Here is a 27,191-nt window from a genome sequence, read left to right as displayed (position 1 = left end):
CAACCAAGGAGGAGGTGTGGGGATAGGTCAGATTGGGGGTCCTGGAAACAAGAAGTCATTTACAGAGTGTTAGCAGATGTGGATTTTAGAAATGCAATTTAGACAGCTGGTTGGAGGATGAACTGGAAAAGAGCAAAAGTACAGGTTGTCCAAGACTCTAGGTATGCAGTGCCTGAGGTCTGAAGCAAGTGAAGGACCGAGAATGGAGAAGAGGGGGCAGATGGAAGAGACACTCAGAGCCACTGAGAGCCCCCAGTAACTTGTATAAAACACTGCCAAGTCTAGAACTTCTTCCAAAGTCACCCAGATATGGTCACATAAATTCTGGTTTCTGTAAGCCTGTGGGATTGCCGGGGACCCTCAAGGTGGCCTGAAATGGCCCCTGCTTACAGCCTAGGTCTCACAAAAGGTGTTGAAGGTCTACCTCATTTCCAAGAGATTCTGGATCTGACACCCCTGAGGAAGACAGCTGCAAGCTTCCTGCAGGAGTGAAGGGGAGAGGGGGCTGAGATTTGAAAAACCCCGACCAGGTCCCCCAGGGGAGTGTGCCCCTTCTAGTTTGAGAAGTTCTGCCCTCAGCCCTTCACGCGAACAGGGAAATGCCCTTTCATTTGTGATGTTTTGCTGTCACCACAGAGTAAGTGGTTTTTATCACATACTTCCTGTTTTCAGCCCCAAGGGAGATTTACTGTTCACTCTGTGTGTGAGAACCCTCCTCGGCCTCTTTTAAATTGTTTGCTCTTCTCTGAGATTAATAATTCTAGTTCTTCTAATCTCTTGGCTAACCTTTTAAGGCCCCTCCCCCCCCCCCCCTTTCTCATCGCCCTCGGTCAAAGCAGAACAAAGTGCTTGCTGGGCTTGCAGAAGGCGGGCCCGCGGAGGGAGCTGGAAGCACCCCCCCCCCCCCCCCCCCGCCCTTGTTGCTAGTTTCTGCCATCCAGCTGATACTATCACCATGTGACTTCCAGACTGCTTTCTGCTCTGAGACCTTCCCCACCTTGGTTTTTTAAACAGGAGACTTTTTCTCTCTAATGTCAAAGCCTGAACTTCATCAGGCTCGTTCTTAGCTACATTTGAAGGTTAAATAACCTTAATTTCCAGCCATGTTTCCAGAATGTTGTTCCCCATCCCCCAAACTGGTGTCCTGGGCAGATGTGTTCTCTCCTTTCCATGAGCCTCATTACTGATTTAAACTAGATCAGACTCAAGTCCAGAATCGGGTCTCGTCTGAGCTGGAGAGTGTAATTCTTCCACCCTGGGTATGTGAGGTGGGGGAGGACCCAGAAGGGAGAACCTCATTACCATTCCAAGGTGTCGACAATATCCATCCTCTATGTGAAGCAAACGACAAAGGAAAACAGAAGGGCTACCACGTGAGAAAACCTTGCAGAGTGAGGAGAAAAGCAATGAAGGAGAACGTGCCCTACAAAATATTATATATAGTATAAAATCATAATAATTGAAAGAGTGAGGTGCAGGCATAGGACAGGCAAAACAATGGAAGAAGCTAGACAGTCTAGAAAGAGACCCAAACAAATAAATGAGAATATAGTGTATGACATGGACAGTCTTTCCAAACGTGGCGGGAAACTGGCTTATCATTTAGGGGAAAAAATGACCGTGTAAATTTAGCTTTATACCATGTATCAAGATGCATTCCAAGTGGGTCTACGTTTAAAGGTGAAAAGCAAAACTATTAAGAAGCATTAAAGGGCCACCTGGCTGGCTCAGTCGGTAGAGTATGTGACTCTTGATCTTGGGGTTGTGAATTCAAACCCCACACTGGGTGCAGAGCTAACAAAAAAAGAAGCAGCAGCAGCATTAGAAAATATTAAAGAATAAGAATTGATCTGGGGCGCCTGGGTGGCTCAGTCGTTAAGCGTCTGCCTTCGGCTCGGGTCACAGTCCCAGAGTCCTGGGATCGAGCCCCGCATCAGGTTCCCTGCTCAGCGGGAAACCTGCTTCTCCCTCTCCCACTCCCCTTGCTTGTGTTCCCTCTCTTGCTGTGTCTCTCTCTGTCAAATAAATAAAATCCTTAAGAAAAAAAAGAACTGATCTAATTTCAGGGCAGAGAAGGCTTTTCTTGGCATGATCAGAGGCAGAAACTAAAAAAGCATCAATAGAATTGATTACATGAAAACTTAAAATGTCTAAATGTTAAAAAGTATATTGACAAGAAAACTAAACAGTAAATAGTATGGGGGATTATAATATGTATAACAAAAGATTAATATCATTCATGTAGGCAAACTATCAAAATCAATAAGAGAAAGGAGGTAACATAAGTGAAAAGGTGTTAAAATCCTCCCAAAACATACCAAAATGAACAAAGAGAACCAAAAATAGAAAATTATATATCTGTACCAAAACTAGCAAAGGTCCCAACTTTATACTATAAACTTAAAGTAAATGCAAGGAATTAACCCACACAAATAAATACACATAAAGACACTGTGATGGTTCTCTCCTAATCCTTGGCACCTCCCCAGATAGACCATGCCACATGCTGAAGACGTGATCAGTTGGAATTGACAGCAATAGAAAAAATGGTAGCTACACCGTAAGTCATCAGCTATCACATGGCTGGCTTCATCTCCCCTATCGATGAAGTTATGAGACTTAGCCTTCCAGGGAAAAGGAACAATCTTTTCACCTTTAATCCCCTCTTCAGCACTTAGCACAGGTCTTTGTGCATAGCAAGTCAATAAATATTTGCTGGATTAAAATGTTATGTCACAGTATGCCCTTCCCACACTTCTATCACACACAGAAACTCTGGTTTTTAGGCTTATGAGGTAAAAAAACGTTCCCATTCATATTTTGTAAAAGCTAACACTAATAGAAGAAAAGAATAATATGCAGCCTATTTTCCTCTGTGGTGTATCATCTATGTCTCCATGGGGCCTAGACCTGCATGTGGATGCTTTCAGGGAGGGGAGCTGGGAGATATCCATCCCCACATAGCCATTCACTTGGGGGTTTGGGGTTGGATTTGCAGCTAGAAAGTAGTTGGGAGATTGCTGGGGATGAGAGCAATCGATGGCCCCCGGAGGAATGGAAGGAAGGGCATGTGCGCTCCCGTCTGGCCTGATCTAACATCAGATATCCAGATGTCAAAACACTTGTGTCCATGAAAGATTTTGAGAGAGTCCGGACAAGAGGGAAACAGCGGGGTGAAGGCCAGTCCCTCTCCTGACCTCTCCTGCAGCTTCAGCCCCTGGGAACCAGGGGGCGCAGCAGGAATACATGTGGTACACTGGAACAGCCTAAGGAGATAGGGTTCTCAGAGGACACGGGTGCACCAGCTTTGGATGGTCTGTGGGTCGCCAACCACAGAAGAAGAACTCCTTCTGCAGAAGAACTCAGCAGACTTGGTCCCGCACAGTCCTTCCTGGGGGCACGCAATAGTCATGGAGAGGAGGCAGGGGCTCTGGCTCCTCGTTCTGCAGGTGGAATCAGAGCTCCCTCCACTGGACCTACCCTCCATGAAGGGGGCAGTCTGATAATGCTTGGGACACACATGTGTGTTTTCAATTGCTTTGCTGAACATCTGAAAAAGTACATTCTCTTTTTCTTCTCATGAATGCAGGCAGAGATGGGAAATTCCCCATATAAGTTGCCAGGCTTGGTACTGAAGGCAAACTTGGGAAGGAATGGTTTCCTTGACATTTTTTCTTCCCTCTTCTCCTCCGGCATTCTTGATTCTTTTTTTTAATTTAATTTATTTATCTGAAAGAGAGCACAAGCAGAGGGGCAGACGTAGAGGGAGAAGCAGGTTCCCCACTGAGCAGGGAACCCGACGTGGGGCTCAATCCCAGGACCCTGGGATCATGACCTGAAGTGAAGGCAGACGCTTAACCGACTGAGCCACCAGGCGCCCCGGGCATTCTTGATTCTGTAATAAATATTCAACCTCAAATGATCACAGTGTTGGGTGCACCAGTGGTTTTAGCTTGACATTTCCGTGCACATTTGCTGTCTCTCTCTCTCCCTCTCTCTCTCTCTCTCCCCCCAGTTTCCCCTCCCTGGCTTTCTCTCGCTCCCTATGGTAAGATAGTTTTGCCTACAGCTTTCTGACTTGGCTAAAAAATAGCATAGCTGACGTGGGAAAGCCCTTCTGACTCTGTATCTACACGGAGGATGGAAGTTTGCTCTTCATCCTGTCCTGAAGGGAATATAAATGGTGGAGCTCTTCTGAAGAATTCAGCTCACTGGGCTCTATCTGAGGAAGCTTGTCAGCCCCGAGGCAGAGACTCCGCGAGAGGATCTGGTCTCACCCTCGCTCTCCAGTTCTCACTGGGACACTTGCCTCTGTCCTTCAACATGCCTAGAACTTGCGCCCTCCTCTGAGGTCAGCGACATATTTAAAGCACTTGTCTTCATCCTGTTCCCATCAGTAAGATTTAGTTTAATGTAAGACATGAGGGAGGGAAATTCCACTCACTTTTCTTCTGGGAAATCAGGTGCTGCGTTTTCCAGACCCAAATCCCTTGCCTCACATTTCTGGTAAAATTCAAAAGTTCACGATTTTACTGAAACAAAGCCACATCTTAGGCAATCAGGCATACCTCTCTTCATATCAACATGAAAGGCTCTTTTTTCTCCCCTTTTATGAAAAAGAGGGCTTGGGTGGCTTTTTGTTTGTTTGGTTGGTTTTTACCCCTTTAGAAGATTGTAACAACTTGAATTTTCACACACTTTTTAAAAAGTTTCAAATTCTTGGGGCGCCTGGGTGGCTCAGTCATTAAGCCTCTGCCTTCAGCTCAGGTCATGATTCCAGGGTCCTGGGATTGAGCCACATCGGGCTCCCTGCTTGACGGGAAGCCTGCTTCTCCCTCTCCCATTCTCCCTGCTTGTGTTCCCTCTCTCGTTGTGCCTCTGTCAAATAAATAAATAAAATCTTTTAAAAAATATGAAAAAATAAAATTTCAAGTTCTTTAAAGTAGGGTAGAGTTGGAAAATATGCAGCCATTGTCTCCGAGCTTAGCTAAGGGTCTCAATGGATTTAAACAGCTCCACAGTGTCCCCTGGTGGCCATGAGCACAGGGCGCTTGAGCTACTGGGGCTCTATTGAGCCTACAAAACAAGGTAGAAGTAAGTGTCTCCTCAGGAAGAAACTCTTCTCCCCAACTCAAAAAACATGATATACTAATTTGAATCCGCAATGCAAACCATCCAAAACACAAGGACCGAAGAGCAGGAAACTAAACAGCTTTTCATTTGAAGAAGTCACCAGAGGAAGGAATGCCCAATTGAACATTACTTCTCTTTCCAGCCCAAAAGGTGGTGAATTCCTTTCGTCTGAAAGTCTTTCTTCACTAACCAGGCATCCCCTCAACACCAATAATACCCGGGGGCCACTCAAGGCTTGTGCTATGTGGCAGCACTGTCTTTACATCTCTGCCTTTGAGGAGCTATTTTAGGAGGGGAGAAAGAAAATAAACAAGTACATTAAAAAATGCTGCAAGTTCTGACAACAGGTTCTGTGATGAAATTCAAACAGTATACGTGGCTAGAGACGGATGGGGTGGAGATGGAGATTATTTGTGCAAGGACGGGAGGGAGAGCTCCTCTAAGGTAATGACATCTGAGCAGAGACCCGGATGATTATAAAGAAGCCACATGCAGAGAGTGCCCCAGGAAGAGTAAACAGTAGATGGAAAGGCCTGGATGCATGAACAGGTTTGACCCGTCTCAGGAGGGCAGGGAGGCAGCAGATGCTTAGTGAGAAAGGGGGGGAGTAGAGGAGATGAAGTCAGTGAGGAAGGTGGGGGTCAGGAAGCTGGGTTCTATTCTTTTTTTTTTTATTGTTATGTTAATCACCATACATTACATCATTAGTTTTTGATGTAGTGTTCCATGATTCATCGTTTGTGCATAACACCCAGTGCTCCATGCAGAACGTGCCCTCTTTAATACCCATCACCAGGCTAACCCATCCCCCTACCCCCCTCCCCTCTAGAACCCTGTTTGTTTTTCAGAGTCCATCATCTCTCATGGTTCGTCTCCCCCTCCGATTTACTCCCCTTCATTCTTCCCCTCCTGCTATCTTCTTTTTTTTCTTAACATATATTGCATTATTTGCTTCAGAGGTACAGAACTGTGATTCAACAGTCCTGCACAATTCACAGCACTCACCATAGCACATACCCTCCCCAATGTCTATCACCCAGCCACTCCATCCCTCCCACCCCCTGGGTTCTATTCTAACACTAATACAAACTCACTGGACAGTTTTCAGCTGGGGATGACATGTTCTCCTATGCATTTTTTTAAAAAATCACTCTGACGCCTGAGTGATCTTTTTAAAGTCATGGTCTTCGCTGTAACTTGGGGGGGGGCGGGGGGGGCGGGGGGGGGCGGGAGATTGACAGGCACCCACGAAAGCAGAAAGACCAGTAAGAAAGCTACCACAGGAGTCCAAACGAGAGGTGGCTGGCTTGGATAAGGCTGCTTTGTAGGGAAGAGGAAGGTGGGGAAAGTAGTTGGATACAGAATCTATTTTAGAAAGCAGCCAATGGGGCTTGTTGACAGATTAGAAGTCGGGGGGTGGGGAGGAGGGGCACAGAATCTCTTTGGCCTGAGCCACGAGTGAATGAGAATGCCAATACCCGAGACAGAGAAGCCCGGGTGGAGAATGGCTTTGGAGGTGACAGAAGAGTTGAGAAATCAAAATCCTCTTGGACTTGCCTATTGCGCGTGCAAGAGATGTTTAAGAGATGACTGGATATATGAGTGTGGAGCTCAGGGGAGGGTCTGGGACTAGGATACGTATTTGGGAATCCTCAGCATACAGGCAACGCTTGTAGTCAGGAGACGGTATCGGCACAAGGGGTGGCTAACGAAAAAGAACAGAAGCAGGCAGAGAGGACATCAATAAAAGAGGACGGAGCCAGCGAGGAAGCCTGAGGAGGAGGAGCCAGCGAGGAAGCCTGAGGAGGAGGAGCCAGCGAGGAAGCCTGAGGAGGAGGAGCCAGCGAGGAAGCCTGAGGAGGAGGAGCCAGCGAGGAAGACTGCGGAGGAGGAGCCAGCGAGGAAGACTGAGGAGGAGCCAGCGAGGAAGACTGAGGAGGAGCCAGCGAGGAAGACTGAGGAGGAGCCAGCGAGGAAGACTGAGGAGGAGGAGCCAGCGAGGAAGACTGAGGAGGAGCCAGCGAGGAAGACTGAGGAGGAGCCAGCGAGGAAGCCTGAGGAGGAGGAGCCAGCGAGGAAGACTGAGGAGGAGCCAGCGAGGAAGACTGAGGAGGAGCCAGCGAGGAAGACTGAGGAGGAGCCAGCGAGGAAGCCTGAGGAGGAGGAGCCAGCAAGGAAGCCTGAGGAGGAGGAGCCAGCGAGGAAGCCTGAGGAGGAGGAGCCAGCGAGGAAGACTGAGGAGGAGGAGCCAGCGAGGAAGACTGAGGAGGAGGAGCCAGCGAGGAAGACTGAGGAGGAGCCAGCGAGGAAGACTGAGGAGGAGCCAGCGAGGCAAGAGGACCCAAAAGCCAAGCGAAATGGCATTTCAAGAAGGAGGGGATGTCAGCTGCTGTGGGTGGGGAGGGAATCAGATACAAACAAAACTGCCCAGTGGATTTTGTAAGATGAATACACTTCCAGTAAAGCAGTGTGGACAGGACAACTGCCTTCGGATTGGAACCAGTTAAAGGGAGAACAGGAAATAAGGACGTAGAGCCTACATAACAGACACTTCTTTTAAGGAGTTTCACTGTAAAGGGGATGCTGAAAGAAGTAGCCGGAGGGAATATGGGATCAAAGGAAGTGTGTTTCTTGTTTCTTTGTTTTCATTTTTAAAAAAAGGAGATACTACGACATGCTCATGCCGTGTTGGGACTATTTCTCTGTTGGGGGGACATGATGATTAGGCAGGAAAGGATGGGGTCCAACGTACCTGAGGGTGGCAGTCACCTGAGGAGTGGGGACAGGAGAGAAGACAGAATACATGGTTCTGCATGCGGGTAGCAAGGGGAGACTTGGGAGAGGCAAGTCCTCACCTGATTACTTCTAATTGCTCAGTGAAGTCAGAAACAGGAAGCTAATACTCTGAGTATTAGCTCAGAGTAGGGGAGGGGGAGGAGGAGAGGGGAGCATCCCAGAGTTGAGAAGACAAGAGAAAATGAGTGGAAAATGAATTTGCTAGGGGACCAAAGTGGGACTGCCAATCACTTTTCCCTGAGAATAACCGACTCTTGAGGCATTTGCGACAAAAAGACAATCACACATACCTGAGAAACAGTAATGAGAGCCTTTTAGGTATGAAATATGTTAAATATTCCAAATAACCCGAAGGAATGTACCCAGCACTCATGTACACGTTAGCCAGGATTTGATTCGTGTTACTACTTTGTCTCGACTATCTTTCTAAGAAAGAAAACATGACAGGCACAACCACAGGACCCTTGCATCCTCACTCTTCAGGTTCACTGTACAACAACAGGAAGCAGTGGTGTTCCTCTTCATCGGGGCCCACCTACAGCTCTGCGGTGACCTCGTTCCTTCAAATGCTGCCATTCAAGACTTACCTGTAATCTGCGTTGTCAGGGAGAGGACCACGGGAAGCTGAGAAGACAAAGCGTGGACGCTGACGCTGTAGTTGGTACCCGGACACAGGTCCAAGCACATCTCAGGAGCCTGGCTCCTGGCAGTGATATTAAAGATCATCTCCTGGGCAAATTCCTTCTGATACCATCTCTGGCCCTGAATGTGGAACTGAAACAGAAAATTCACTAAGTGAACGGCTAGCTTGAGGAAGGCTCCAAATGCCTGGATACTTGCCCTCTCTCACGAGCCATCTTGCCCTCGACTCTAAAGTTCCTTCAAAAAGTGAAACAGAGGGGTGCCTGGGTGGCTCAGGTGGTTGAGCAACTGCCTTTGGAGCGACTGCCTTCGGCTCAGGTCATGATCCTGGAGTCCCGGGATCGAGTCCCGCATCAGGCTCCCTGCTCAGCAGGGAGTTTGCTTCTGCCTCTGACCTTCTTCCCTCTCATGCTCTCTCTTTACCATTCTCTCTCTCTCTCAATAAATAAATAAAAATCTTTTTAAAAAAAAAAGTGAAACAGAATGGTAAGCAAATCTCAGAGTCGTCATACCCTAAGCACCGTCGTTACAATGTATCAGTACAATAAAAATGTTTTTAAATCAAAATGTACAAAAGGCCAAAATCCCAGTGCTAACAACGTTCTCATTCTTGTTCTCGCATCTCTGACGCACAACACCGAAATGTCTGTGGGCAGGGGCAAAGCCACAGAACATTTTCTACAAAGAAAATGAGGAATCTGAACTAAGGCTTCCCCAAAGCAGGACCTGAGTGATGATACTCCTAGCTGGCCTGGTTAAAGCTCAGCAGGGCTTTTCTCCTCGGCCTGCCCCCTTCATTTTTTTTTTTTTAATAACGCATTTTTTATTTTGTGAACACAGTATTTGCAATGTGACGGCCATACACCTTCCAATCTTGCTATTCATTTTACAACACTTGAGGTTTAACTGGATGACCCTGGACCTAGGCAAGCCACAGTGTCTTCAGGATCACGGAGCAACTTTCAACAGTTTAATGTGGTACCAAACTGAATCAAAATAGGAGCTATTTATAGATGAAGCAGCATTTAATGCTTCATATAAAGCAATGCATATTTTTTTAAAAGTTAAAATGCATATTATCTACATAGATGTGCCTGCCCCCTTCTGACATTCTCCACACTTTCGGGTAACATCCCAGCACCTGGCCCAAGAGACATACTTCTCTGCCCACTTAATTTCTTCTAGTAGCAGCTCTCATCCCATGGTCTTTACCTTTCTTACTCACAACCACAATAGCTTCAAAAGCTCCCCCTTACTCTCTAGACACGTCCAGACCTTGATCAGAGACATTGGCCTGAAGAGACACACACAGGCAAAAGCCACGGGTTCCTTCCATGGATGTGGACATCAGCTCTGCATCAGGCTATGTGCACAAAGTAACTCGCATGGCTTACTCAGCAATCCCCAAGGTCTCTCTCTTCAAATACGTAGAAGTGCCCATTTTCTTGCTTTTTCTTGCAATTCTTACTATAAATCTGCCATTGATAATAACAGCTACATAAGTAGATTTTTAGGTTTGCTGATATTTTTTTAAATTTCCCACACTAGACAACATCTATACATAGAGTTCGGTAACTTACTGAATACATCTCCTCTATATCAGCTGTCTTTGTACTTCTCCATCTCAAGCAGGTTTCATTAAATATTGAAATGTTACCGATGATCTGTTTTACTGCAGCGGGGAAAGAATGAGAAATCAACTTACACTTGATACAAACATACTACCTTTCATACAGCATGGAACTCTTGATCTTGGGGTTGTGAGTCAGAGTCCCATGTTGGGTGTAGGGATTACTTAAAAAATAAAATCTTTTAAAAATTACTACCTTTTTTTTTTTAAAGACTTATTTATTTGAGAGAGAGAGAGAAAGAGAGCACTCGTATGTTGGGGGGGGGGGCAGAGAGAGAGAGGACAAGAGAGTCTTTTAAGCAGACCCCACACTGAGCATGGAGCCTGAAGAGGGGCTCAATCCCATGACCCTGAGATCACAACCTGAGCCAAAACCAAGAGTTGGATGCTTAACCAACTATGCCACCCAGGCACCCCCCCAAAATACTACCTTTTAATCAAATCATATACATGGGATGATTTCAGCAGAATTTTTTTTTTAATTTTATTTGTTTATTTGACAGAGACACAGCGAGAGAGGGAACACAAGCAGGGGGAGTGGGAGAGGGAGAAGCAGGCTTCCTGCTGAGCAGGGAGCCTGATGCGGGGCTCAATCCCAGGACCCTGGGATCATGACCTGAGCCGAAGGCAGACGCTTAACAGCTGAGCCACCCAGGTGCCCCATTTCAGCAGTATTTTGATTTAGAAATTAGTGGTAGCAGCACTTTTATATTTATGTAAACGCAGTTCTGATAAAAGATTTAAAATCAACATGTACCTAATCAGAGGACCCCTCTTAAAAATTACTTAAATCCAGTCACTGCAAACTCCCCTGGTTTACTAACCTAAAACTGCAACTCAGCCTTGGACAACCTCATTTATATAAATAAGTATCAATTTCAAATTCTGAGCTGGGAGCAACACTTTAGCAGAGAATTGAGAAGTGCTCTTTGAAGAACTGAAAAAGATTTGCTAAGAAGTTTCACAGCAGGGGTACCTGAGTGGCTCAGTGAGTTGAGCATCCAACTCCTGGTTTCAGCTCAGGTCATGATCTCAGGGTCCTGAGATGGAGCCCTGCATTGGGCTCCCCACTCAGTGGGGAGTCTGCTGGAGATTCTCTCCCTCTGCCCCTCCCCCTACTCAAGTTTTCTCTCTCTCTCTCTAAAATAAATAAATAAATCTTTTTAAAAAAAGTTTCATAGCAACACTGCAATAATTAATAAATGATAAAGACAACTCCCAAAGCACATGGAAAAAGAAGTCTCATGGGAGCCAAGCCTTTATTGTGTAAGCCCTTGGCCTGACAGGTTTCTATGAATGAAGCCATGTTGGTAGACGTGACCCTTCTTTATGGACTGGGCAGCTTTGCCCAAAGGAAACCTGTTCTACAAGTCACAAGCTGTACTTCAAATGCTATAAGACAGAGTAGATAAGAAAGTACATGTGATTCAGAATAACGCAATCTCACCATTGGGTCTAGAAGGTTTTCGAGGTAAGTAGCAGTGGTCCAAGGAACCTTATGTTTATAAAACTTTCCAAACCAATAACCTCAGGGCGCCTGAATGGCTCAGTCAGTTAAGTATCTGCCTTCACCTCAGGTCATGATCCTGGGGTCCTGGGATTGAGTCCCATGTCAGGATCCCTGCTCAGCGGGGAGTTTGCTTTTCCCTCTCTCTCTGCCCCTCCCCCTGCCCATGCTCTCTCTCTCACACACGCTCTCTCAAATAAATAAAATCTTTAAAAAAAACAAAAACAAAAAACCTCAATACTATTTAAATAGTTCCAGGGGAGGGATGGTGGAAAATTAATTAATTAGTTAATAATTAAATAAACAGTTCCAGACCATACAAAAAGGTGGAAAGTTTCCCAATTTATTCAAGATGACTAGATAACCCACAACAACACAAAAACTGTGCAAGGATAGCGCAATTACTAAACACACTGTGCCAAACTCACTCATTAATATAAATGCAAAAATAAAATATTAGCAAATAGAAGTCAGCAGTACATTCAAAGAACAATACACTGTGACCAAGGAAGATTTATTCCAGGAATACAGAGATGATCATTATTGGAAAAGCTATTAATAGATTAAAAGGGAAAAGCCATATGGTTACTCTTACAACCATAATGGTTAATACATTTAATATACATTCCTGACTAAAAACCTTAGTCAACTAGGATTTAATTTGATAGAAATGTCTTAACTTAGAAGAGTGTTTATCAGAAACTACCACCCTGGGTAGTAAAACAATGAGGCAATTTCTAGTAAAGTTGAGAACAATAGAAGGATGCATGTTCTCATAGCTATTATTTAGCATTAGCTAGAAGATTCTAGACAACATGGAAAGAGGTGAGAACAAAAGAGCTATAAATCCAGGAAGAAAGGGAACAAATGTTACCACTGCCAGTAACCCTAACAGAATCCACTGAAAAGCAAATATGAAATAGTTTGAAAGCAATGTTAAAACAAATACAAATAATGGGACTTCAGCAAAGCATACCCAAATACAAGAACAAAGAAAAACTAGTGGTTTTTGATGTATCTGCAAGAACAAGTATGGTAGGCTGAAAATGTGCCCCCCACAAATGTCCACATCCATCTGTGACCATGTTACCTTACATAGAAGGACTTCACAGTGTGATTAAGACAGGGAGATTATCTGGGATTATCTAGATGAGCCTAATGTAGTGACCACAGTCCTTACAAGAGAGAAACAAAAAGATCAGGGTTGGAGAGCCATTTAAGGACAAAAGCAGCAGTTAAGCCAAGGAGCTTCAAAAATGGAGGATGAAGCCACGAGATAAGGAATGTAGATGGGATCTAGAAACTGGAAAGGACAAAGAAACGGATTCTCTTCCCCAGCCTCCAGAATGAAGACAGGTCTGCTGCCACAGCAATTTTAACACAGTGGAACTGTTTCAGATTTCTGACCTCTAGAAGTATAATAAATTCACATTGTTTTAAGCCACTAAATTTGCAGTAATTTGTCATACTAGCAATAGGAAAATGAAACAACAAATAAAATACAACAAAAAGGCACAGTGCCCAGCCACTGCAGTGCGCTGCTCCCGGCCACCAGGTGCACAGCTGCCTCCCTCTACACACTGCACCCAGCCACTGATGCACGCTGCACCCAGCCTCGTGCACCCAGCAGCCCCAGCTTGCAGCCCCCAGCTACCGCAGCACTTTGGGGAATCCAGCAGAGGACTAGTGACCAAGTGCAAATTTTGCTAATACCACCTCCTGCTCTCAAGTTCCCCAGCAGGCACTCTACCCTGCCTGGGACCCACTAACACCACAGAGAGCAAACACAGCCCACAACACGCAGAGAGTCAGTGCAGACAACTACGCTGAAAGAAAAGAGACTCAGACACAACAGCAGGCTACACACATAGCAACACAGAGAGGATACTCTCCTGGAGTGCCAGGTTCTGGTGAACAGGCGACACTGCACTGTAGGGTACTCCAAGACCTCTTCTTCATAAAGTCACTACTTTCAAGAGTATAAGACATAGCTGACTTCCTTAACACATAGAAACAGACACAGAGGGGCAGACAAAATGAGGAGACAGAGAAATTTATCCCAAATGAAAGGACAGGACAAAGCCATGGCCAGAGATCTAAGCAAAACAGATATAAGTAACATGCCTAATAGAGAATTTAAAGCAATGATCATACGGATACTCACTGGACTTGAGAAAAGAGTGGAAGACATGAGATAAGGAATAACAGCAGAGATAAAAACCTCAATAAATGAAATGCGAAACACATTTGATGGAATGAACAGCAGAATGGAAGAAATAAAGGAACAAATCAGTGACCTAGAAGACAGAGTAAAGGGAAGTAACCAAGCTGAACAAAAGAGAGAAAAAAGAATTATGCAAAATGTGAATAAACTTAGGGAACTCAGTGACTCCATCATATGTAATGACATTGTGTCACAGGAGTCCCAGAAGAAGAAGAGAGAGAAAGGGGACAGAGAATTTATTTGAAAAAATAATAACTTGACGCACCTGGGTGGCTCAGTTGGTAAAGCATCTGCCTCTGGCTTGGATCATGATCCCAGGATCCTGGGATTGAGCCCCATATCAGGCTCCCTGCTCAGTGGGGAGTCTACTTCTCCCTCTCCCTCCATCCCTCCTCCTGCTCATGATCTCTCACTCACTCTCTCTCAAATAAATAAATAAATAAATAATCTTTAAGAAAGAAAGAAAGGGAAAAAAAGAAAAGAAAAAAGAACAGAACAGAAAAGAAAAGAAAAGAAATAGTAACTGAAAGCATCTGCCTTCGGCTCACGTCATAATCCCAGGGTCGTGGGATCAAGCCCCACATTGGGCTCCCTGCTCTGTGGGAGGCCTGCTTCTCCCTCCCCCACTCCCTCTGCTTGTGTTTCCTCTCTCACTGTGTCTCTCTCTGTCAAATAAATAAATAAAATATTAAAAAAAAAGAAATAATAACTGAAAAATTCCCTAATCTGGGGAAGGAAACAGATATGCAGATCCAGGAGGCACAGAGAACTCCAATCAAAATCAACAAAAGCAGACCCAACCAAGACATACTGTAATTAAATAGCAAAATATAGTGATAAAGAAAAAAATTAAAGCAACAACAACAAAAGAAGAAGAAGAAGAAGAAGAAGACGATGACGACGACGATGACAGTAACTTACAAGGGAAAACCCATAAGGTTGCAGGACATTTTTCAAGAAAAACTTTGAAGGCTGAAAGGGAGTGGCATGATATATTCAAAGTGCTGAATGGGGAAAGTCTGCGGCAAAAAATACTCTATCCAAAAGGCTATCATTCAGAATAGAAAGAGAGAGAAAGAGTTTCCCTGACAAACAAAAACTAAAGGAGCTTGTGACCACTAAATCAGCCCTGAAAAAAATATCAAAGGGGATTCTTTGCGTGGAAAGGAAACCAAAAGTGACAGTATAAAAGTAGGAAACACAAAAGCAGTAAAAATGAGTATTTCTATAAAAAATGAGTCAAAGAACTCACAAAATAAAACAATGTAATATATAATAACATACTTCTAAAACATGGAGAGAGGAGAAAAGACTGGGTTCAAACTTGAGCGACCATCAACTTAATATAGACTACTATGGGCAGAAGACATTATATACAAACCTAATGATAACCATATATCAAAAACCATAATAAACATGCAAGGAATAAAGAGGAAGAAATCCAACTATATTACTAAAGAAAACCAGTAAACCAAGAAAGAGAGAAAGAGAGAAGAAAGTATCAGAGAAAAACTTCAGAAACAACAAAAAAACAAGTAACAAAATGGCAATAAATACATATCTTTCAATAATTACTTTGAATGTAAATGGACTAAACACTCTAATCAAAAGACATACGGTGACAGAATGAATTAAAAAAAAAATCTATAAGCTGCCTACAAGAGACTCATTTCAGACCTAAAGACACCTGCAGATTGAAAGTAAAGGGATGGAGAAACATCTATCATGCAAATGGATATCAAAAGAAAGCCAGAGTAGCAAGATATTTATATCAGACAAAATAGACTTTAAAACTAAGACTATAATAAGAGACAAAGAAGGAAACTATATAATAATAAAGGGGACAATCCAACAAGAAGATATAACAATTGTAAATATTTATGCACCCAACATGGGAGCACCCAAATACATGTACCAGTTACTAATAGACATAAAGGAGCTAATCAATAATAATACAATAACAGTAAAGGACTTTAACACCCCACTTACATCAATAGATCATCTAAACAGAAAAATCAACAAGGAAACAGTGGCTTTGACTGACACACTGGAATAGATGGATTTAAGAGATATAGTCAGAACATTCCATACTAAAACAACACAGTACACATTCTTTGCAAGTGCACACGGAACATTCTCCAGAATAGATGACATATTAGGCCACATAACCAGCCTCAACAAATTCAAAAACACTGAAGACATACCATGCATCGTTTCTGACCACAATGCTATGAAACTAGAAGTCAACCATAAGAAAAAATCTGGAAATACCACAAATACATGGAGGTTAAATAACATGCCACTAAACAATGAATGGGTCAATGAGGAAATAAAAGAAGAAATAAAAAAGCACATGGAAACAAATGAAAACGAAAACACAAAGGTCCAAAACCTTTGGGATACAGCCAAAGTGATTCTAAGAGGGAAGTTTATAGCAATACAGACCTACAAGAAAAACCTCATATAAACAACCTAACCTTACACCTAAAGGAGCTAGAAAAAGAACCACAAACAAAACCTAAAACCAAGAGAAGGAAGGAAATAAAGATGAGAGCACAGGGCGCCTGGGTAGCTCAGTCAGTTGTGTCTGACTCTTGATTTCAGCTCAGGTTATGATCTCAGGGTTGTGAGACTGAGCCCCATGTTGGGCTCCACACTCGGAATGGATCCTGCTTAAGATTCTCTCTCTCTTCCTTTGCCCCTCCCCCCTGCTCATGCGTGCTCACTCTCTCTCTTGCTTTTTCGTTCTCTCTCTTAAAAAATTTTAAAAAATTAAAATAAAGATGAGAGCAGAAATAAAGATATAAAAACAACAACAACAAAAAACTCCATAATAGAACAGATCAATGAAACCAGGAGCTGGTTCTCGGGGGGGGGTAAAAAAATGATAAACCTCTAGCCAGATTTATCAAGAAAAAAAGAGAAATGACTTAAATAAATAAAATCACAAATGAGAGAGGAGAAATAGCAACCAACACCATCGAAACACAAACAGTTGGAAGAGAATATTATGAAAAACTATACGCCAATAAATTGGACAACCTAGACGAAATGGATAAATTCCTAGAAATATGTAAACTACCACAACTTTGAATAGACCAATAACCAGCCAAGAAATTGAATCAGTAATCAAAAAGCTCCCAACAAACAAAAGTCCAGGACCAGATGGCTTCATATGCAAATTGTAGCAAACATTTAAAGACAAATTAATACTTGTTCTTCTCAACCTCTTCCAAAAAGAAGAAAAGGAAGGAAAAGTTCCAAATTCATTCTATGAAGCCAGTATCAACCTGATATCAAAACTGGATAAAGACACCACTAAGAAAGACAACTAAAGGCCAATATCCCTGATGAACATAGATGCAAAAATCCTCAACAAAATACTAGCAAACTGAATCCAACAATACATTAAAACAATCATTCACCACGATCAACTGGGATTTATTCCCAGGATGCAAGCATGGTTCAATATTCAAATATCAATCAATGTGATACATCACGTCAATAAGAGAAAGGATAAGAATCATATAATCACTTCAATAGATGCAGAAAAAGCATTTGACAAATACAACATCCATTCATGACAAAAATCCTCAACAAAGGTCTAGAGGGAACATACCTCAACATAATAAAGTCCTTATATGAAAAACCCATAGCTAACTCATCCTTAATGGGGAAACACTGAGAGCCTTTCCCCTGAGGTTAGGAACAAGACAAGGATGTCCACTCTCAACACTTCTATTCAATATAGTACTGGAAGTCCTAGCCACAGCAATCAGACAACAAAGAGAAATATTATTAAGGCATCCAAACTGGTAAGGAAGAAGTAAAGCTTTCACTATTTGCAGATGGCATAATACTATATGTATAAAACACTAAAGACTCCACCAACAAACTGCTAGAACTGATAAATGAATTCAGTAAAGTTGCAAGATACAAAATCAATGTACAGAAATCAGTTGCATTTCTATACACCAATAATGAAGCAGCAGAAAGAGAAATTAAGAAAATGATCCCATTTATAATTGCACGAAAAATAACTAGATACCTAGGAATAAACCTAACCACAGAGGTGAAAGACTTGTGCTCTGAAAACTATAAAACACTGATGAAAAAAATGGAAGATGACACAAAGAAAAGGAAAGACATTCCATGCTCATGGACTGGAAGAACAAATATTGTTAAAATGTCTATACCCAAAGCAGTCTACACATTTAAAGGAACCCCTATCAAAATACCAACAGCACTTTTCACAGAACTAGGACAAACAATTCTAAAATTTGTATGGAACCACAAAAGACCCCGAATAGCCAATGCAATCTTGAAAAAGAAAAGCAAAGCTGGAGACATCACAATTCCAGACTTCTATGATATTGGCCAAAAATGGACACAGAGATCAATGGAACAGAAGAGAAAACCCAGAATTAAATCCACAATTTTATGGCCAATTAGTCTTTGACAAAAGAGGAAAGACTATACAATGGGAAAAGGACAGTCTCTTCAACAAATTGTGTTGGAAAAACTGGACAGCAACATGCAAAAGAAAGAAACTGGACCACCTTACTAAACCATACACAAAAATAAATTCAAAGTGAAGGGAAGACCTAAATGTGAGACATGAAACCATCAAAATTGTAGAGGAGAACACAGGCAGCATTTTTGACATTGGCTGTTGCAACTTTTTTCTAAATATGTCTCCCCAGGGCAAGAGAGACAAAAGCAAAAAATAAACTACTGGGATTACATCAAAATAAAAAGCTTCTTCACAGCGAAGGAAACAATCAACAAAAAAGGCAACCTACAGAATGGGAGAAGATATTTGCAAATGACATATCTGGTAAAGGGTTAGTATCCAAAATATAAAAAGAACTTATAAAACTCAACACCCCAAAACCAAATAATCCAATTTAAAAATGGGCACAAGACATGAACAGACATTTCTACAAAGACATACAGATGGCAAACAGACACATGAAAAGATGTTCAACATCAGTTACCATCAGGGAAATGCAAATCAAAACCACAATGAGATATCACATCATATCTGTCAGAATGGCTAAAATCAACAACACAAGAAACAAAAGGTGTTGGTGAGGATGTGGAGAAAAAGGAACCCTCATGCACTGTTGGTGGGAATGCACACTGGTGCAGCCACCATGGAAAAGAGTATGGAGGCTCCTCAAAAAGTTAAAAATGGAACTACCTATGATCCAGCAATCACACTACTGGGTATTTACCCAAAGAATGCAAGAACACTAATTCAAAGGGATGCATGCACCCCTATGTTTATAGCAGCATTATCTACAATTGCCAAATTATGGAAGCAGCCCACTGTCCATCCATTGATGAATGGATAAAGAAGATGTGGTGTATATATATATATATATATATATATATATATATATATACACAATGGAATATTTTTTTTTAAGATTTTATTTATTTATTTGACAGTGAGACACAGCAAGAGAGGGAACACAAGCAGGGGGAGTGGGAGAGGGAGAAGCAGGCTTCCCGTGTTGCAGGGAGCCCGATGCGGGGCTCGATCCCAGGACCCCAGGATCATGACCCGAGCCAAAGGCAGATGCTTAACGACTGAGCCACCCAGTGCCCCTATACACAATGTAATATTACTCAGCCATAAAAATGAATGAAATCTTGCCATTTGCAATGACATGGATGGAGCTACAGAATATTATGCTAAGTGAAATAAGTCAGTTAGAGAAACAAATACCATAGGACTTCATTCATATGTGGAATTTAGGGAAAAAAAAGAGATAAATCAAGAAACAGATTCTTAACTATAGTGAACAAACTGATGGTTACCAGAGGGGAGGTGGGTGGGGGGATGGGGGAAATAGTGATAGGGATTAAGGAGTACACTTGTCATGATAAGCACTGGGTGATGTATAGAATTGTTGAATCACTATATTGTACACCTGAAACTAATATAACACTGTATTAAAACTTGAAAAAAATGAAATGAAATGAAATGAAAAGATCCCTATCCACGAGAGAAGAAACCACAAACTTCAAATAAGTAGAATAGAAATTGATCTATTAGAAATAAATCTAGCTTTCTGCCCGTGGACGCCGCAGAGTAAGCATCGTTAAAGTCTCCCCTCCCACCGCCGTCATGTCTAAGTCAGAGTCTCCCAAGAGCCTGAACAGCTGCAGAAGCTCTTCATCGGAGTTTTGAGCTTTGAAACAACCGATGAGAGTCTGAGGAGCCATTTTGAGCAATGGGGAACGCTTATGGACTGTGTGGTAATGAGAGATCCAAACACCAAGCGCTCCAGAAGCTTTGGGTTTGTCACGTATGCCACTGTGGAGGAGGTGGATGCAGCCATGAACGCAAGGCCACAAAAGGTGGATGGAAGAGTTGTGGAGCCAAAGAGGGCTGTCTCAAGAGAAGATTCTCAAAGACCTGGTGCCCACTTAACTGTGAAAAAGATTTTTGTTGGTGGCATTAAAGAAGACACTGAAGAACATCACCTAAGAGACTATTTTGAACAGTATGGGAAAATTGAAGTGATCGAGATCATGACTGACCGAGGCAGTGGCAAAAAGAGAGGTTTTGCTTTTGTAACATTTGATGACCATGACTCTGTAGACAAGACTGTCATTCAAAAATACCATACTGTGAATGGCCACAACTGTGAAGTAAGGAAAGCCCTCTCTAAGCAAGAGATGGCTAGTGCTTCATCCAGCCAAAGAGGTCGAAGTGGTTCTGGAAACTTTGGTGGTGGTCGTGGAGGTGGTTTTGGTGGGAATGACAACTTTGGTCGTGGAGGGAACTTCCGTGGTCGAGGTGGCTTTGGTGGCGGTCGAGGTGGTGGTGGATATGGTGGCCGTGGGGATGGCCATAACGGACTTGGTAATGATGGTGGTTATGGAGGCGGCCCTGGTTACTCTGGAGGAAGCAGAGGCTATGGAAGTGGTGGACAGGGTTATGGAAACCAGGGCAGTGGCTATGGCAGGAGTGGCAGCTATGACAGCTATAACAATGGAGGAGACGGAGGCAGCTATGGCGGTGGTAGTGGAAGCAACTTTGGAGGTGGCGGAAGCTATAATGATTTTGGCAATTACAACAATCAATCCTCAAATTTTGGACCCATGAAAGGAGGAAATTTTGGAGGCAGGAGCTCTGGCCCCTATGGTGGTGGAGGCCAATACTTTGCCAAACCACGAAACCAAGGTGGCTATGGTGGTTCCAGCAGCAGCAGTAGCTACGGCAGCGGCAGAAGGTTTTAATTACTGCCAGGAAACAAAGCTTAGCAGGAGAGGAGAGCCAGAGAAGTGACAGGGAAGCTACAGGTTACAACAGATTTGTGAACTCAGCCAAGCACAGTGGTGGCAGGGCCTAGCTGCTACAAAGAAGACATGTTTTAGACAATACTCATGTGTATGGGCAAAAAACTCAAGGACTGTATTTGTGACTAATTGTATAACAGGTTATTTTAGTTTCTGTTCTGTGGAAAGTGTAAAGCATTCCAACAAAGGGTTTTAATGTAGATTTTTTTTTTTTGCACCCATGCTATTGATTGCTAAATAGTCTGATCATGACGCTGAATAAATGTGTCTTTTTAAAAAAAAAAGAAAGAAAGAAAGAAAGAAAGAAAGAAAGAAAGAAAGAAAGAAAGAAAGAAAGAAAGAAAGAAATCTAACTAGAAATGTCCAAGACTTATGAAGATTTTTTTTTTCCTGAAGCACAGAAAAGAAAACAATAGAGAAATGCCACATTCACGAATGGAAAGACTCAAAAGTGAACCTTCTTGGAATATGTTTACACATTCATTCAATTACTATTTAGGAAGTTCTTACCATGCACCGGCATGCTTTAGGGGCTAAGGATAAAGTGGGGAGGAAAAAAGTCCCTGAATCTAAGGGAATTCATCCTCATGAAAAAGGTGGAAAATAAATAAGTAAACAAATAAATAAAAAATATAATCTTGTGTGCTGGGAAAGACTGAAGAAAAGCATTGCAGGAGGATAGAAAGCATGGCCAGGGAAAGCTCTCCATGGAGATGATTTGTGAGCAGAGAACTGAGGGGTGTGAGTGAGTCACCAAGAATGGAGGAAGAGGGCTAAGAGGTAGCTCCAAGGTCAACATCCCACATGCAGGAATCAGCTTGTCACACTCACAGAACAGGAAGCAATTACTGCTAAATTTCTTTGAAAAGATTAACGAGAATAGCAGGAAAAAAACTGAATTAAAAATATTGGAAGAGGCCATAAGCAGGTACTGGGACCTATTATAAAGTTACAACAGTGTTTCTCAATCTTTTATCATTACAGTCCCACAAGGAGACTTTTAAAACATTTTCCCCCTAATCTCTCGCCTTTTATAAAATTTTAATACTCCTGATATGCTGTATGTTTCTTATGTACTATATGTTTATCTATGCTTCATATATAAAAAGAATATTTTCTTGCCCCTCAAGAACCAATTTTTGCCCTTTTGTGGGTAATTCTGCCTCCCAGGGGTGACACCACCCCCGCTGAGAATTAAATAAAATTGTCTCACTGGTTAAATTCCATTCCATCTTGGTCAGAGAGCAACTCTCACCCTAAGTCTCCTTCTCTCCAATCAGGGGGGTTATGGTTTGAACCACAGGTAGGCTGAACCCCTGATGTGTTCACTGGGGAGAAAAGGATCCCTGAAAGAGCTAGTCCTGAATCCCTTCCTACCCTGCTCTCTGACCCTTTGCTATGGAAAGTCATGCCCTGTCCCTCATACAAGTATTCCTTCCCTGGCTCATTTTTAGTGGTCACTCTGCCTTCTCTTTCTCTCCTTTCCCCACCCAGAAGGCCCATCTAATCTAGAATCCTGAAGCTGAAAAACCAGACTTGCAAGAATGCCTCAGAGAAGAGAAAAGCTGGCTCTTACTTCATCTAGTTCTTTGAAACTTTGTGCTTCACTCATGTGGGGGAGCCACTCTGGGTAAAGTCAATCATTACTTCCTCTGGGCTCCCATAGCACCTTCAAACATTGGAATAACACATCATGCATTGTATTATTATTATTAGTTTTTAAGATTCAAAGATTTGGTTTATTAGTTGAACATAGCTGCTTTACAGTGTGGAAAATTGGGTTCTAGTACTGGCTGTATTTGCTAGATTAAAAATATGGGCAAGTCATTTCACCTTCACCGAGCCTCAGTTTCTTTAGCTGTAAAATGGGGAGAGTAGTAACTGCCTCAGAGGGATACAGTGAAGGTCAAAATAGATAGCCTAGGGCAAATAGTAATATGCTTAAGGAATAGTGGCAGTTTAGGGGCACCTGGGGGGCTCAGTCGTTAAGCGTCTGCCTTTGGCTCAGGTCATGATCCCAGGGGCTTGGGATCGAGCCCCGCTTTGGGCTCCCTGCTCAGCGGGAAGCCTGCTTCTCCCTCTCCCACTCCCCCTGCTTGTGTTCCCTCTCTCACTGTGTCTCTCTCTGTCAAATAAATAAAATCTTTAAAAAAAAAAAAAAGGAATAGTGGCAGTTCGTGTTATTACTGTTTTAAAAGTTGCTAATTTGTTGAAAAATAAAAAGCAATTTCATAGAGAATTTTGAAAAATGGTAGTGTACTTATTAAAGACTTTTCACTCAACTTTAAGCTCCCATTTAGTGCAATGGACCCCTATTTTTGCCCACAGGTTGATACTTCCCTTTTAATTTTAGAAATTATTTTGAAGTGTTTCACGTAAGAAATCTTTTATGCATTTAAATTGAGGGATTAGTTTTTAAGCCTAATTTAATTTAATTTTAAAATATTAACTCTGCTAATAAACTAAAAATAATAACCAAAAAAAATGTTATTATAGTACAAAGAACTTCTTCTTAAAGGTTTTGCAAAGAAGTATATTGAACATAAAAAAGGATAAAAGAAGCTCTGGTGCACTTATAAATATGCAGAACTGTGGATTATTGTTTTCCATACTGTTTACAAGGAATTTACTCAATTTATAGGGTGTTTGCTTAGGTACTGCTATCATTGCTCTCATCAAAGAGAAATCAGCTTTATCCCTTTTAAGACTATTTCAGAATTATTTCAAATAATGACAAAATACATATGTTGCATATCTATTACTTCAGCATTGTATTATTATTGATCCTGTCTATCGCCCCACTGAACCGAGAGCTCCCTGAGAGGAGAGACTGATATCTCGTTCATCTCCACACTCCTCATGTCCCAGACAGTGGCAGGCACAGCATTCATGGTTGTTTCGATGTAAACAATCAGCAATAAGCTGAGCAACTGATAGCATATGAACCCAATGAAATACAGGTGCTCTGTATATGGCATGGTTTCTGCCCTTACTTTCTTTTTGGTCTAGAAGAAGAGTTACACCTTATGTCAGTATAACAAAAATACAAGAGCATATATAATAAATGTCATAAAGTAAATTTAAATAACAGTTAACATTTCATAGATGCTAATTATGTGTCAGGTGTTGTGCTGGTCCCCCATAACCCACTTAGTTTCACAACAAACCCCTGACACAGGTACCGTCATTCCCATTTTTACAATTAAAGTAACTTAGGCACATAAAGGTTAAGTAATTTGCCCAAAGGCACACAGATATAAGAGATCTGAGCTTTGCATTAAACAGCCTGACTCCAGAGTAACTGTGCCAAGCTATTACCTATACTTCCTCCTGAAGCAGAGTATAGGAATTCAGAAAGATCTACTTTCAGTTGGGGAAACTGTGGAAGAAGAGATGAAGGGAATATTAGGGAAAATGGGGAGAGGATTCCAGGTGGACATAGCACATGCAAAGATATGGGGGTGGAAAAGTTAGTGCTTGTGAAGTTATTCTAGATTAACATTACAATTTGTTCAAGGATAATGGTGGCCAGTTAAATCCGAATCTCTCAACACATTTCCCAAAATACTCTTCAGATCAACAAGAACAAATAAAACAACATAAAACCAGTGCTGTCATCACAACCAGAAGACAGAGAATATAAGAAACTTTAAATCGCCTTTCAATAGAATAATAAATACCAAATTCCAGCAAAGCTGTTTCTCAACCTCCCATAAGTCACTGTCGAGAGTGAGAGAGCTCTAGAAGAGCAAGGGAAAGAGAAGAGGAAAACAAAGGGTCTGAACATGAGCTTGATTCACTCCCAGAAAGAGAAATTCCACTTTCAGCATGAAAATACTGAAAAGAAGATCTGGTATACCAGGGTACTGACTACAAGCAAAGGATGAAAGTCCAGGAGACTTCAGGCAGGGGTATGAGAAAGGCATTGCTTCTGGGAAAGAAGATGATTAAATGGAAAGAACTGTTGTCCTGTGGAGACTAAGTAGTGATGGGAAAAAAAGCAATAGGGGAATGCAAGATTCTACAAAGCAAAGGAGAACCCCAAAATAAAAGAATATACCATTTGTTCCCACTGTCACCAAAAAACAGCAAAAATATCCTTTAAAGGCACTGCACTTCATTAAATGACAGAAGAGGGCACTCTTAACCTAGAAATATTATTAACCATTCTAAATTACCAATTCTATGGAATTAATATACAAAAGCAGTGTTTGTTAAAGAAAGAAAGAAAGAAAGAAAGAAAGAAAGAAAGAAAGAAAGAAAGAAAGAAAGAAAGAAAGAAAAAGAAAGAAAGAAAGAAAGAAAGAAAGAAAGAAAGAAAGAAAGAAAGAAAGAAATAAAGAAAGAAAGAAATAAAAAGAAAGAAAGAAAGAAAGAAAGAAAGAAAGAAAGAAAGAAAGAAAGAAAGAAAGAAAGAAAGAAAGAAAGAAAGAAAGAAAAAGAAAGAAAGAAGAAAAGAAAAGTCAGCTAAGAAGGTGATAATCAAAACATCTCAGTTTGTGGGGCGCCTTGGTGGCTCAGTTGGTTAAGCGTCTGTCTCAGGCTCAGGTCATGATCCCAGGGTCCTGGGATGGAGTCCCACATTGGGCTCCTTGCTCAGCAGGGAGCCTGCTTCTCCCTCTGCCTGCTGCTTCCCCTGCTTGTTCTCTCTCTCTCTCTGACAAATAAATAAAATCTTAAAAAAAAAAATCTCAATTTGTGAAAAACTCTACATTTTTTTAATAATGCCCAAACAAGAATTAACACACACACACACACACACACACACACACACACACACACACACACAAAACAGTAACTCTGTAACACAATAAACTGAAATAAATATCCTCAAATAAGCATTGTGGGGTATGAGGAAAACACCTTGAATCAGAAATTCAAAAAACTAAGAAGAGAAATGGACACAAAGCAGGCAGGAAATGAAACAAAAGTGACTGAATTCAGGAAACAGAAGGAAAAGACAAATTCATGCCAGAAATAAAGTCAAAATGTCATGGTACCCAAAGAAGGATAGATTAGAATAAAAAATTAATGAGGAAAATTGAAGAAAAACAGGAAAACAACCAAAAAGAATAAAAATGATATTAAAAAGGAGCAAAAACCAAGTGGCTGAAATGGAATAAAAGCAAAGATCCAACATATGTATAATTAAAGTCTCTAAAGAAGAAAAACATTAAACAGAATTAATATTTAAAACTATAATCCAGGTTAAATCTACAGACATAAAAAGATCTGAATATAAGTACTGAAAGGGCCCACTGTATACCTGAGAAAGTTCATCCAGAATAATCAAACCTAAGACTTAGTCAAGTAAAACTATTATACTTTAAAGATAAAGGAAAAAAAAAAATCCTCAGCATCTCCACTCAAATAAATAAATAAGATCCAAAGGCAAAAGAATTAAGTGGCATCAGACTTCTCAAAAGCTACATAAAAAGCAAGGCAACAAAAGAACTGAATTTTAAAAATGTGAACAAAGAATTTTATATCCAGCCAAAACTATCTTTCAGGTATGAAGGCCATTGAGACTTCTAAAATTTACATATATATATACATACACTATTCAACATATGCAAGTTCTAACTATATGGCTCTTTACTAGAGGAACTCCTGAAACAAAGTGCTTGAGAGAGACAAAATATAAAGTGATGGGCAACAGCACAGCAGATAAATGCAAACCATATCAAAGTAGGGGTTGTAATCCTCACATAAGTAGAAGTCAAGCCAGAAAGTCTTTAATGTGACATAGAAGAACACTTTTTAATGCAAAACGCCACAATTCACAATGAAGATAAAATGCAACCACCTTTATAAAGTAAAACAAAGCATAAGAAGGACTATAACAGGGCGCCTGGGTGGCTCAGTCAGTTAAGCATCTTCCATCGGCTCAGGTCATGATTTCAGGGGTCCCGGGACCGAGTCCCTCATCGGGCTCCCTGCTCAAC

The 27,191-nt window shown here is 41.7% G+C and overlaps 1 protein-coding gene across 9 annotated transcripts in view; it reads right to left on the bottom strand.

The window, feature by feature from the left end:
• Positions 1-27,191, bottom strand: part of SUSD1 (sushi domain containing 1) — a 131,413-nt gene that overhangs the window by 28,561 nt on the left and 75,661 nt on the right. For all 9 annotated transcript variants that reach the window (XM_027615702.2, XM_027615701.2, XM_027615705.2 and 6 more), the window contains 2 exons: positions 10,152-10,243; positions 8,517-8,703 (listed from right to left, as the gene is read on the bottom strand). In XM_027615702.2, the coding sequence (XP_027471503.2) occupies positions 8,517-8,703; positions 10,152-10,243 (279 nt within the window). The remainder of the gene's footprint in view (positions 1-8,516; positions 8,704-10,151; positions 10,244-27,191) is intronic.

Source organism: Zalophus californianus, chromosome 13 (assembly GCF_009762305.2).
Source record: "Zalophus californianus isolate mZalCal1 chromosome 13, mZalCal1.pri.v2, whole genome shotgun sequence".
Classification (NCBI taxonomy): Eukaryota; Metazoa; Chordata; class Mammalia; order Carnivora; family Otariidae; genus Zalophus; species Zalophus californianus.
The sequence above is the reverse complement of the archived record's forward strand: the minus strand, read 5'-3'. Positions and strand labels throughout refer to the sequence as shown.